The sequence below is a fragment of the Chlamydotis macqueenii genome, chromosome 2 (genome assembly GCF_036417535.1).
Source record: "Chlamydotis macqueenii isolate bChlMac1 chromosome 2, bChlMac1.mat, whole genome shotgun sequence".
NCBI classification, from domain to species: domain Eukaryota; kingdom Metazoa; phylum Chordata; class Aves; order Otidiformes; family Otididae; genus Chlamydotis; species Chlamydotis macqueenii.
This window is the reverse complement of record NC_141557.1, coordinates 93,818,193-93,832,854: the sequence shown is the minus strand read 5'-3', so window position 1 is coordinate 93,832,854 and position 14,662 is coordinate 93,818,193. Positions and strand designations below refer to the sequence as shown.

The 14,662-nt window shown below is 35.3% G+C and overlaps 1 protein-coding gene across 1 annotated transcript in view; it reads left to right on the top strand.

The window, feature by feature from the left end:
* The window catches only part of PTPN3 (protein tyrosine phosphatase non-receptor type 3), a 126,692-nt gene extending 119,055 nt beyond the window's left edge, over positions 1-7,637 (top strand). The window contains exons 25-27 of the mRNA XM_086740444.1: positions 259-404; positions 1,085-1,220; positions 5,104-7,637. Of these exons, the coding sequence (XP_086596570.1) occupies positions 259-404; positions 1,085-1,220; positions 5,104-5,181 (360 nt within the window). The 3' untranslated portion in view covers positions 5,182-7,637. The remainder of the gene's footprint in view (positions 1-258; positions 405-1,084; positions 1,221-5,103) is intronic.
* Positions 7,638-14,662: the final 7,025 nt, after the last annotated feature.

Below are 14,662 nucleotides of genomic sequence, written 5' to 3'. Positions count from 1 at the left end.
TTAAAACACAGAAAATCTGTTTAGATCAGAGAAATTAAGCTTGATACCTCATTTACTGAGTATGTCTTCTGCATGCTTTTTAAACATTACATGTTGGTCATTTTAAAATTCATCATAAAGTATAAACATTTTCTATGTTAATGCATCTTACAGCACCTGCAGAATACGCTTACTCTGAAAATTATTACTTGTATCTAGTAAACATCAATAGAGGAGTCATAACACTGAATGCTTTTTAAAAACCTTACTGTATTTTAGACAGAACAACAACACACCGTCACCCATCTGCAGTATGTTGCTTGGCCTGATCATGGTGTTCCTGATGATTCCATGGACTTCTTGGAGTTTGTGAACTGTATGCGGCCAAAGAGAGTAGAGAATGAGCCGGTCCTTGTTCACTGCAGGTAATTATGTTTTAAAATTCTGATTGTAACTTTGCTTCAGCCTTAGAATAGCATTTGCTTTGGAAAGTTTATCTGCAAGACAGGAGATTCGTTGAATTAGACGAAAATGTTAAACTATGCCAATACCAGCATTCACTGTTGAAGACAAAAGCACTGGTGTTTTATCTAAAGGATAAGTTTCTTTTCTCTCCCTTTCTCCTGCAACCTTTTGGTGAAATTACTTAGTCAGATAATTGTCACAGAGCTGGTAATCTGCAAAGTTGTTCTCCATTTTTATTCTCTGCAACTGTTGTAACCTCATTTTGAATGGTGCTGCAAAGTTGTTTTTGTTTTTTTTTCTGCTGTTCAAGTGCCTGTCAAAAAGCAGTCAATTGGCTTTTACCTCCTTTAGTCAAAAATACCAAACCAGTACATTTAGATTTGTAAGTAGTTACACTTGTTAAAAATCCATTTACTTTAAGTGAGGTTTTATTTATATAAAATTCTTTTCTTTTTAATAACTGTCAGGAAATGTTATTGAAGTTGCTTTAAAGATAAGCTTCACACTCTGTTCTAATTTTTTTTAAGGTCTTCCTGTAATTTCTAAGGCAATTTAGCATCCTAGTATTAAGACTGGGATATGAATCTGGTGCATTGCAAAAACCTAATTTTATAGACTATTTTTCTGTTACATTGCACAGCGCTGGAATCGGTCGCACTGGTGTATTGGTCACTATGGAAACAGCTATGTGCTTAATTGAAAGAAACCAACCTGTTTATCCACTGGATATTGTACGAAAAATGCGAGACCAGCGAGCTATGATGGTGCAAACATCAGTAAGTGATGGAGAGAAGCCTCTTCTTCTATATATATACTGCACTTCTTCAGTTCTAAAACAGATACAATTTTTTTTTTAAATAATCTAGTTGTATGAGTCTTCAGTTGCCATTATACTTCATGCTTCCTACATTTAGCATAACACAACGTGGTGGCAAAGGCTGCTTTGCTTGTGAGATATTTTAACTTTTTAACTTTTTTGGAAATATTTCTTACCTTGCTGTTAAAAGATAATTTATTTCTACGCATTACAGGTAGTTAGTCTGCACAAAATCAGACTTGCCCAAATCGTTTCTTTATGGTCCTTTGTCTATATTCTCTGCAAGAAGCTAGAATAGCTGGGTGGGTGGGTTTTTTGGGTTGGTTTTTTTTTTCATTCTTAGTACAGAGCCTTATAGGAAGCTATTAAACTGAAGGTAAAATTAAAGGGTTTGTGGTATAGTTTGAAGAAAGGAAATGGCTTTTCAAGAGGCCGCTTCAGGAGTAGAAATTAAATAGGAACAATAGACGTATTTTTTAAAATTGTGCCACTACTCCACTTTGGAATAACAAAGAGCAAGAATGAAATTCAGGAGAAGTTGAGTAGTATCAACAACTGATACGTGAAAGTAGAAGGTTATTTTAAGATGAGAGTGGTTCAGAGACCGTTTGAGATCACAAGAGCAATTTTGTGTTAAATTTGGAAATTAACATATTGACATTAGAGACAGTGATGAAGAATGGGAGACTCTTCTGAGTAGAGGTTGCATGACGGAGTATGAACTGTGGATTTCAGAGAGCTAAATGTCCTGTGACAAGTGGAAGTAAAGGGGTTTAGACAACAGTTAAATTGGACATTTCTGTCTCTCATATTCAAAAGAAAATACCGTGGTTTCCACTTGATCAAGGGAAAGAAGAAGGTAAATTGAGAAGACAAATTCTAGTCCTTAACAGATTAAGAACTGCAGGAGCTAGTATTATGATTGACTAGATGGAGGAAAAAGTCTTGTGTTAACAAAGGATGTGAAAATTTCAGGCATTACAGTTGCTTGTATAACATTAGAGTGCTCTGTGAGCAGAGATTGTTCATACACGTTCATACATGTTTCTGCCTGTTCCTTGCGGAAATGAAAGTCGAGCTTATGACACAAGATGTAATGAGAGGATAAAGGGTAGCCTTAAGGTTAAGAGAGCTGAATGTTGACTTCTGGAATTGTACCTGTCTAAGCCCTTCGGTTTCTCAAATGAACTAAGGAAGTTCAGGCTTAAACCTTCCAGAGGTGATCATCTTTTTCAGAATCAGACATAAGAACCTGAAGTAAATATCAGCTTGATAGAAGGCCAAATACCTCCCATTACAGCAGAAATCAGCAGGAATTATCCTTATACTCTACAGTTTGACGTAACTGAAGAATATAGGGAATAGCCATACACTGACAATCAGACCCTGAATGTGGAAAACTGAGTATCTAAAATAGGATTCTTTACCTTGCTGACTGTGTTCCACAGTTTACTATCAGCACAATCAGGAGAGGCATGATCTGTAGCAGCAATACTGTGAAACGAAATTCACTTGTTACTTCGGAAGTATGCAGATACTGTTGTGAAAAGCCCAATGAGCAGAATTGGCATACTGTGCTGCAAATGAGACACAGAAGCAAACACTCAACTGTGAGAAAGCAGAATATCAGAGAGCTGCATGTTAACATTTTGGTCTATCCTGGGTGCTCTATTGCAATCCCATGCCTTCATTCCAGCTAGCCCCACTGCTCATATTGGATGTTCAGCTTAGGGCTCCTGGGAGAAGCCATTAGGGATTGTTCAGTTGTAATAGCATTGCCTGAAGCATGTTCAGCTGCCCTGTGGGGGTTTTGTGTGCTCTAATTCTGAGATGATACACATAGCCAGATGCATGTTTTGATTTACCATCGGATACAGGATACTCAATAAGAAAGAATGGGCTCAGAGCTATTAACTGGTCTTTTTAGTGTCTGCTGTTAATCATGTGAAAGCTGTAGTTTCTCAAAGACCTGCAATGTGGTCATCAGGAAAAGCAAAACAAAAATATCAATCAAAATAATAAAGCTACAACAAAGTTTGTGTAACTGTGTGGCCTTTCATTTAAAAATAAATCTAAACAGAAAACCTAACCATTTACATTCCGTTAAAGAGAAATTAAAGATACTAAACAATACAGAAAGCAGTGCTTTAGGACATACATTATAGAACTAGTTATCAGCTGAGTGAGCAGTAAGAATACATGCAACAGATAAGAGCAAAGAAAACAAGTAGTCAGAGTCTGAGTCAGAGGAGGCAATGCTGAAGTGTTCGTTCTTATTTGTTCTGTAACTTGATTACACAAAGGAGTTAACAGAAGTATTGAACAGAGAGCTAAATATCACACTGGGCTTGTTCAGACAGTAGAAATATGCAAATGATAATAACAATGAAGAGAAAAGTCAAGGTAATTAAGACATAAAGACAAAAGAACAGAGTGATATTGAAGGTGGGAGTAATTGACTGAAGGGTTGAAAGAAAAGGCAGGAAAATAGAGACATAGAAAATTAATTTCCATCCTCAAGTTTTCCTTAAGTTTTTCTGTACTCAAGGGAAAATATATTACAGGTTATGGATAAGAATAATGTTCCTAACTACTGATATTTAAATGCAACCTGAAGTCCTTCACAGTCCAGGCTTCCAAGTTTTATCTTTTAGCCCTGTCCTTAGGGAGATGTTGGGGCAATGTTTCCAGACGCTCTTGGAGAGTTGGTGAGAGCTGCCATAAAAAGGCAACTAGGAGAACATTTCAAAGGTGTAAAAAGGGACTTAGAAAATGTGAAGCTATGCTTCTCTGAATACATGGCATTGAACTTTTGAGAAAGGTGTTCATTTGGGGGTTTTGACAATAGTAAAAAGTACTTTCGAAGGGCAAGTATGCTTTCATCTTTGTAAGTTCTTTTAAATTTCTGTCATCTTGTGTTCTTCAGATTGTGTTAATCATAAAAATTAATTCAGCCTGCATGGATTTGTAGTGCTGCACTGGTCCTATTGCTAATATCTCCTTGTATCACTTTTCAGAAAGGCTCACAGGCTAATTGCTTTAACAAATAGGTACATCACAAGATCATGGAAGAAATAGTCTTTGTAATAGTATAATTCAGAAAAGAAACATTGATTTGTGAAGACTTTATAAGAACAAAATGAGCTCAAAATGTTGGGTGGCAGAAGAATTAATGTGACTGCTACTCTTCAAAAATATTTATTCTAAAGGGTTTGATCCCATTTGGTTACAAAAGGAGATGTGTGATCTGATCACAAATTGAAAATAAAGTGACTATCTTCTGCAATAGTGTAGGTGATTTTAAAAAAAACATCGTTTTTAGCAAGGCAGTTTGACCTTTATATCCTATGTGGTAACTTCAAATGCATTTTTGGTCGTGTAACTTAAATGTGTCCAGTAATATGTAACTGTAGGATTGGCAAGGTTAGAATACTTGTAAGAATCAGATTAACAGAACCGAAGAAATAGATGAGATATATAAAGAACGTAAGTAACTAGTTGAACTTAGTCAGAAGAATCCTATAAATTTGCATGTCTTCTACAAATAAATCCTATTCCCTGACATATAAGTATGTGTTCCGTTAAATTTGGGGATAGTGCTTTCCTTGGTGTGAGATTTTTAGTGCTTGTCCTTCATAAAAGAGTAAATATTACCTTTGTTTACTGTGAACACAGCCAGGAGAGTTGGACTTTCTCCTTCCATCTTTGTATCTCCTGTCCTGTCATTGTCCAGGAGAAAAGGAAGCAGTGGGATTGTTAGTCGTATTAAATACTATTGTATAATCAGGAGTTTAGCTGGTCATCCATAAATGTCTTTGTTTTTTTCTTTTTTTTTTATGCAGAGTCAGTACAAATTTGTTTGTGAAGCTATTCTTCGTGTTTACAAAGAAGGATTGGTTCGACCACTGGATTCCAGTTAGCACAGCTGTGAAGGATGCGTTCTTTTTTCCCCTGAAAAGACTGCTCTTTAAGTAAAGCAGGGCCTGGTTTCTGAAAGCAACTAGAATGGACTAGAAGCCCATGAAAAGACAGATGAGCACATTTGAACTGTGGCACTTTAAATTTCTCAAGAAGATTGCTAAATCGTGTACAGTATAACAAAGTCATGTAGATAAATATATGAGAGCAATTGTGTGTAATATTCTTTATTCACATAGACAACCATAAACAATCATGGAAACCTTAATACATATCTTTTACTGCCTTAAAACACCCCTTCACTTTGGAAGTTAAAGGTCCTTGTGTTTCCTTTGAAACAGCAAAAAGAAAACTAACAGTATTTAAATTAATTCAGCTTAAGAAGGTATTTAATATTGTGTGAAAGTTCATTGAAGCTGAATATTTGTAACTTTCTTATTGGGACGCTGAATAGTCATGGAAATGTAACCTTGACTTCTAAAAGGCTGAGAAAAAGCTTTAAAGGGTAATGCATAACTACTGTACATTAAGAGCTGGAGAAATTATGTATTTAGTTACCATAAATCTATTAGTAAGTATGCCAGCTGTTATAATATGCTTCTTAGAAATCACATCTCCTGTATGTGAAGTGCAAAATAATGCTGCATTTAAGCATTTATGCAGATGGTACCGTCTGTATTTTCTGTTGATCAATTTTAATTGCAACTTGCGCTTTTAACAGTGACCTACTTCTTACAGTTTTAGTTATTGTGCTCCTTCTGTTTCTACTGCCATCTCCTTTATACTTGTTTTTCACTGCTGTTTCTATATGTGGACTGAAAACATTTTAACTTAAAACGAGGTTTAATTCACTTTCACCTTTGTTTCCATGTGTATTTATGAGTTCTCAGATGTAAATATGGATTAATGTTGCACACAAGTACTAGACTATTGACTTACTGTGTATGCAAAGTAGTTTAATCCAGTACTGGAAGAAAGATTACTACTGAACCCATCAAATATGTTGCTGCTAATTCAAGGTGTGAAGCTTACAAGGGCACAGGTGTTGCTAGTGTTCAGATTATGATAAAATTTTGACTTGCTGCCCTTCAGCAAAAACTGCTCTTGTCCAGTGAAACACAACTTCTTTTTGCAAGACTTCTACGGATTTACTGTGTTTCTTGTTTTATGGAAATGCAGGTAAATTCATAAGAAGATATACACGGAAAGAGAGAATGAATTTGTGCATTGATGAATAATTCACCCTAAGGTACACTGGTCTCCATTTCATTTCAAATGGGAGAATTGGACTTTCTGAACAATATAACCACATTTGTATGATGTTAATTTATTTTATGTGTGCTTTTGATTACCCTGAAATAGTTCTTCATTTTTTGAATAGTGTTTTAAAATAAATATTCTAAGGGACTGTTTAAAACTGTTATTTAAAAGATGAGTCCTAAATAAGGAAAAATTTTTATGGGGCATATTAACCAGATGTTTATATGTGTATAAAAGAGAAAATTAGATAATTTTCTTTTTAGATATATATATATATACACACATATTCAGATATATTTTAGAATTATGGTTTATATTATGGATATTCTCATTTGTATCTGGAGTTTCATTGTAGAAACTGCCACAGCTATACAATATGCATCTCATATTACCAGAAGGTTGCGTTTTTTTCCCCAGGAGATAGCTGAAAAGTGAATGCAGGATGTCTCAGTTGCTGACCCTTGTCATCTGTAGACATGGTCTTTTATTCAAAATTACATTAGTAGTTATAGGTAAGGAAGATACCTGGTTACTGTTTATTGATTAAAAGAGTTTTAATTGGAACACACAAGGTAGTTGGCAACATGGAAATCTTCCTGGCTTTGTTAGATTGAAGGGTGAATAGGTTTGTGCTCATTCTTATGTACTGCATTCCAGATTTCACTTTCACTGATGTTTTTGTAATATTTTGGCTCATTATCCTCCTGCTTGATTGGCTACAGATTGGAAGGCAAGAGACTGTAACTGGTTCACTCTTAACTTGCTAAACTGCATCAGGTCACCCATTCTGTCTGTTAACCAAATGTAAAATGATACTGGACATGCACATCTTGCTTGGGAGGCTTTTTTGAAAAATGCGTGTGGAAAAGTGTTGTGCAAGTGCAGCCTGCCTACTGCTGTTAGAGAGAGTATTCAGCAGTGAGAAAACCTTGTGGCTCTTCGCCACCTGAGGAGTAGTGGGCACTAAAGAATCTGCCTGCTGAATGGATGCTTAACAAAAGCCGCCCTTTTGTTGTGTGTGTGCCTTTCTGGTAAAACATCTCTTGGCTGGGTTTTGTTTTTTTTTTTTGCTTGTTTTTTGTTAAGTTTTGATGTTCTTGCAACTGGCATGACTTGCAATTAATAGATTATCAAGAACTGAAAAAGGCACGGAGGAAAAAAAACCAAGAAAATAAATAGTAAGAAAATATTTAGAGCATCTTTTTGTGATGTGTTTCTTCTATGGAAGTATTTTATTAAAGTTATTGCTATATTCCTATCACTATTTATGTTTCTTCATGTTGAATGTATTTACCAAAACACTGTAAAGTTATTCCGTATGTAACTCCAGTCTCAAGGTATGTGGTATAGGCTCGACTTACATTAGTGTGTTTGTGTTTAAATTATGATAGTCATATTGTGACAACAAATGCTGCTCTTGTTCTGGTAAACTTAGATGGTTTCGATAATACCTTACTTGGATTTTAATAACTTGATTGAAATTGCTGGCCACTGAGACACTACTCAAAGTTATAAAAATAGTAATCTCTCTAACATTTGATTTAAATTTTTTTTGTAAAACCATAGAGCAAATATTAACTACCCAAGTATCTTGTACATTGTGTCCATCTTTATTTCAGTCTTGCTGGGTTTTGCACATGTGCCTGTAGGGTCCACAGGGAAGAATGAAGGGCGTTTCTGTCTTCTCTCTGTAGTGTGGGGTGACTTTGCACTGAATGACATATGCCTTAGACCTGATCTTACAATGAAAGCATGCTTACAAAAAAAATCTTATTAATACTTGCTTTTGTTTCCACAAGAACTAGGAACTTAAAAAGACACAAAGTTGATTTTTTTTTAATATATATTTTGGAGGGATTTTTTGGTAGGAGATAAAGCTCCTAACACAAAATTTTAAACTGTCAAGTAACTGGCAAATAGCAGAAAATGCTATGAAGTCAAGATTCAGTATAACCTCCAAAAACATTCTAACTCCCTTTTGCCTGTCCTGGTGTGATCACAACAATATGTATTCCAAATTTCTAGCATAATGGTGAATGAAGAGGGGAGTAATAAGCCTTTGAGGTTTTCATCACTGTGAAATACACTAACATTTATTCTTCAGCGTTAAACATTTTAACCAAATGGCTTTATATTTGATACAGAAGTAACCAAAATGCCTATTCAGAGTGTCTTCGGAAATATCACAGAGGAATGCTTCTGAGACGGAGGTGGGAGGGATAGAGCTTACCATGTATTGAAAGTAAGAAAAATGGTTCCGTAAACCATGAATGCCTTTTGTGTAACAGGATGTATGAAATATGAATCATTACAATACAACCAAACCTTCAATAGTGGTGATGTTTTAAAAAAAAAAAAAAAAAAAAAAAAAAATTAAAATTGGTAATTCAGGGTTTTGCTCTCAATAATTCTCTTTTAGCTGTTGTGGAACTAAGTTATATGCAATCAAAGTGTATCTTAGAATTCAGCAATAGCTCTTCATATACACTTTTTTTTTAACAGTTGATTCTCTTTTTTCCTCTCCTTTTCTACTATGCAATAGTTGGTTATGAAAATATATATATTCAAAAGAACTGCAGTTCTGAAATATCTAATGAACTATGCATTTGCTTTATTACAAGCATGATACAATACTGTTTTATAACAAAAGTTCTTCCCTGTAGATGGTGTTCTTATGTCAGACTAAATGCATAAATGGTCCACTGGTTGAAAATGTTGAAAATAGACACCTATGGTTCATATTCAATCAATTAAAATTTAAACATAGTTATTTCACTGATAATGGCTTTAATGTTATATCCTGAAATGTAGCATTTAAGTGCAAGTTTATTTTACTCATTCACATAAAGCCTTTCCGAAAAGAATGTGTGCTGGGAAATGTTTGTATTTCAATTGGTAACCTGTAATTAGTCTACTTGATTAAAAGCATTCATTAATTGAAACTATATAGAAGGTAAGGTTGTGTCATGAAATACTTTGTTCAAAGGCAGTTGAAAGCCAAGTGAATGATTAATTCATTATATAAAACATAGTGTTTTGATTAAATGGGTTCCCTTCATTTAAGTTCTGACACTGATAGTGTTAAGCCATCTCAGGTACCTGTCTGTTTTAACAATAGTGTTATATTAAGTGTAAACATAGCGATCTAATGCAATATGGTTTAGTTTTAATGTATTTTAGAATAATTAATGTTCCAGTTGTTCAGTAGCTGTACAAGCTTCAAACAGTAGTATCCACAACCACTGAAATTTGTCTTTAAAAAAAAAAAAAAAAAAGAAATTTCTGCAAATGAAAAGTAAGGAGTAGCATGTGATATTGATAGATTTCACCATTTTTCAGCTCAGACTAACCCTGTGGCAGTAGTGGGCTGATTTGACCACTGGTATAAAGAGCAATTGTTAAGGACTAAGAGTATCATGGAAAAAGCAAATTGTGTGGGCTACTGACACTGTTCGTTCAATTTTAGATGTAGGTAAGAGACGAGTAACTATTGTCTTGGTTTGTTGGATTTTTTTCCCACATCTTAAGAGGTGGCATTGAGAATGGGGAGTAGAATGTTCCTTTATTGACTCTCCTAATTGTGTTGCAGACCACTTGGATAAGAGTCTTAAATTGTGTTATTCTGAGCTTAGCTGCAGATTTTGAATCTTTAATGAAATTCTTATTTAAAATATTAAAGCATCTATTTTAATAAACATTAATGAAACACATCCATTTACTGTTAGTTGCTCAACTTCTGTCGTCTTTGATGTAATTTCTTGAGTTGTCATTGTTTCACCTTATAAAAACACTGAGGTTTCCCACAAGTGTAAAACTGGCTTTGTCATAGGAAGGATAAGTGATGTTGCTGTTGCCTAAGATATGATATTGCGCCTGCAGAAGGTGCATTGTGGTGTTCAGATCAGCCTGAACTGAGCTCCTCTGAGGAATTTAAACAGTGCTGCTAACAATGGTAAAAATCATGAAGATACTTTGAAAAAAGCATGTAGGAAATGTTTTGCTCAGGGCAGATGAGATCTGGTTTTTATTTAATTTTTTTTTAGAAATTGTGAGGATGAAAATGTTTTTAACAGATAGGGAATGGAAGACTTTTTTTCCCTTTGCAGAACACTTTTCTATATTTTACGTGCATCATTTCTCTTGGAGCAATTTTTTTAGTAAAGAGCCCTACTGTTGGTGAGATTCAATTTTTGTCAGACTGACCCAGAAAATAATTTTAAGTTGAACTTTTTCCTCATTTACCGCTTTGTGCTTTTCAGTAACATTCAACAAAACTGAAATCTTTTCTTTCTAAAAATTATTTTGACTGTTTTCATTTGGTGTCTTTTTCGGAGACATAAATGGAACCAGAAATGGCTGGGTAACTAATGAGTTTGCCATGCACGCTAAGAGGAAACAGTTGCTTTGCCAGGGGTATTAAATCCATTACCTGACATCAGCGACCAAGTGAAACCAGTCTGGCATCGTATTCCTATCAGCCTTTTGCAGAGTAACTGTTTTGTAAATAGGAAGTCTTTGGAGCTTGTTCTTCAAGCATCGGGAAGTCTTCTTCTGCTAAGCTAGAATTGATACTTTAAAAAAACAAAACAAATCCCACACACCTTAAAATCTGAATCTTCAAGTAAGAAAGAACTATTTGCCAAAATCTGTACAAAATACACCTTTTACAAGGTAAAAAATAGTTTCTCTGTAAAAAAAAAAAAAAAAAATTAAGCTGCTAGAAGCATCTTCTTTACTGTGACTGCATCTTATAAACCAAATTAGTTCTCAACTAGTAAACAGCATGGCTGCTAAAGCACAAAAAAAGTTGACATTGACCTAATTGCTTGATTAATTTCTCAACTTTCTTGCGAATGGTTGGTTGCACTCCAGGTTCAAAAGTCCTTCCTGCAGACTGGAAGGAGAAAGGGCTTCTTTCCTTAGGGAAGAGACCAAAAGCCTGCTCAGTAAATCAGCAGTCTGTATTGACCTTAGTGGGGTTGTACTTGTATTATCTAACCTGAGCAGTCAAGTTTAAAGTACGATCAAGTGTATCTATATGAATTGGCAAGAACGGGGAAGGCCTACGTTCATTCCAGGGGAAGAAAAAAAAAAAAGCACAGACCAGCAGCATTAATTTTCATGGGCTTCGTTTCCTTCAATTAAGCAGCAGGTTAGCATGGCAGCTGTTGAGTTATTCCTGATCAATACCCTTCTAATTCAGAGCTTGGCATACATGAATGAAAACCTGGTATAGCTGTTGCTTTCTTAGTTTTTGATAGAAATGAAATTACTGTCTGTAGAAATTAGGTGGGGAATTAGTATATGCACTCAAATGTAAATATACTTCAAATTCATATTTTGCAAAATAAATGACAAGTATCAATACTTGTATTCCAGTGACCTGTGCAGTGAGTACTAAGCACAATTTATTTAGGTTTTCACACTTCACTGTGTAACCTTAATAGAGAAATACAAGATAAATAACAGGGACAGTCCTATCAAGGCTTTGAAAATCTGAAAGGCGTTCATAATAACAAATGATGGTTGGTTAAAAGTGACCTTCATTGCAACTGATACAGAAATGTGCTTAATCATACTGGAATAAATGACGTAGCAGTTGGGAAAGCCAAAGTGTGAGGGTTTTTTGCAAGCTTTGCAAAAGATTCCACTATCCTGGTCACTCAGTTTGTATTTTCATATATGTTCAGTTAGCGTTTTTGTCAGAGATGTAGAAAAAGCCTGGAAGATAACAACCATTCAGTGACTCTAGAAATTTTTTTTTAAATTACTGTTTCTGTAGCACTCTATAGTTTCTTCTACTGAGATCGTAGATGCCAGTACATTAAAAGAATAAAAGAATGTATTTGATGTATTTGGAAGGTAAGGAAAGAGTTTATTTTGTATCCCAAGCTGTAATTTTCTTTTAAATCATTTGAAATGTAAATTGATGTTGATATTACAAAGCTTAATTTATTGTTTAAAAAAGTAGACACTTCTTGAAATGAATGTATCATTTTTCTTTTTTATTTTTATAGGAATAAAGTGTTGGTTAATGTTTTCAGTATAGTTTTCTTCGGTTTTGGAACTATTTTGAACAAAACTATTATGGCCACCATTTTATTCTTTTTGGTTATATGGCTAATGGTGAAATAAAGCATTTTTGGCTACGTGGTTTTAGTGTGGCTTTATTCAAGAAGAAAAAAAAGGGTTGCATTAAAAAGCTACTGATCTTTTTAATCCCTTAAAAAAAAAATCACATGACTGTAAATTAAATTTTGTCTAGGCAAGCAAATATATGTAAAGTGTCTGCTCTGTACAGATACCATGTGTAATTCTGTCATGAATACCTTCCTGGAGAAGTAGAGCAACCAAGTAAGCCACAAATTCTTAGGAATATTTCACTTGCAACAATTTTTATAACAGAGGATTGTCTCAATTAATGAGACTGATAAACCTTTGCACTCATGAGGTACAAGGCCACATAAACAACTGTTTGAGCATAGATTTTCCTTTTTGCTAGTATGTATAAATGTACAGACTACTCTTCCTTTTGGGATTTCCCGTGTCCTCATGGTACTCCCCAGAGGTGTCTCAATAGTCACATCTTCTAAACCCTTCATTGCTCCAGCATGGTTCTCACATTTTCACAACAAACCAGAGCTCAGGGATGCTATTCTTGAATTATTTCTGTTTACATATGTATGTAAAATGCAAGTTTATAAGTTTCAAAATAGAAAACACACTGAAGATTGAATCCACCGCTATCAGATGGATAGAGCATTGACCTTAAAATATGTTTGGGATTTGGTTAAGAACTGGGATGCTGTTTACCAGACATGACTGCCTAGTGATTAGTCTTTTTACTCTGGAGGCCGATAATCCTTCGTGATGAAACTATGAATACAATGCAATCTTGGTAACAGAAAGTACAAGACCAAAACAGACCAGCTGGGCAGCTTGGACATGGGATATGTATGCAGGTTGGAATCTCTTATAGGTGCCTAGAAAGCTACCAAGATGAAAGTTTTGCTGGAAATCCACATAAAACAGCTTACAGAAAGATGTACGAGTGTCTTTGCAGCTTGTTAGCAGGATAGAGTGCAGAGGCGCCTTTTGGAGGAAATAAGGCAGAAGTAGACTCCAAATCCGTGGTTGTATCATCAAGACTTGTGCAACTGAGTGCTAGTGGGGAGAAGACAGCCTTAATGTGCCCAGTGTTAAGGGTGATTTCGGACAATGCAAAGCCAGGAGTATGGAAGAGATGTCTTTATGTAACTCATGTCAGGCAAAGACAATTGGGAATATAGATGTCAAACTGACATTTCCCAGTGTATGTATTATTTGCATGTATAGCTTTTTGGTACCGTATCTCAGTGATATAAAGATTTTCAAGCAGTGATTCAATTCAGCTTATGTTTCTTACAGTACTCAAAGTAAAATATTTTAACAAACGTCATAAAAATTGTAAAATATCCAATTTCATCTTGATTTGGGATTAAATTCCTTTTTTTGGTCAGTCCTAGTGTAATCTAACTAAATTTATTTCCATATGCTAAAAGATAAATATGCAACAGTAGCATGTGCAAAAGCTGATCTGCTAAGAAAACTTGTCTTTTAATTTGAATTACAAAATTCAAAGGTTCTCCATTTGTTAAAAAGAAAGACAGTGTGAGAATTACTGAAAGATGTTTGGGAAGACTGAGATCACTGCTGCTGATCTCAGGGTTCAGAGCCAGTTCAGTTTCCCAGGTCCATCCCCACAGACGAAGGACCTCAGTATTTCACTGGAGCATACTGGAAGTCCAGACTCGCTGTAAACTTACGCGCACTCTCGTGTGTTAGTCTGATACTGCTGTTGGGGAGCTCGGACACCTGCAATACTTTGTATTTTAAAGCAACTGTATTCTGGTTTATTTTTCCTCTCACTGAGTTTAGCATCCACCCACAGAAGATGCAACATTGTCCATTAACAGGAGCCTTTAGTTCTTCCATGTATCAATTGCAATTTAAAAAATAAATAATTTGGCACTGATAGCAAAAGTTTCCCGAGCACTAGCTCCGCATCTCAAGAATACCGGGTAGCTGTATCAGGGGCACTCCGGTTGCGCGGGCACGCATGATGGCGTGGGCTAAGGTGTCAGTAATGCTGACAGTAATACTGAGGTGGAGGGGTGTGTGGAAAACAGCACTGTATACATCAATGTACCCCACAGAATACTATAGGAGTACGATTGCTAATGG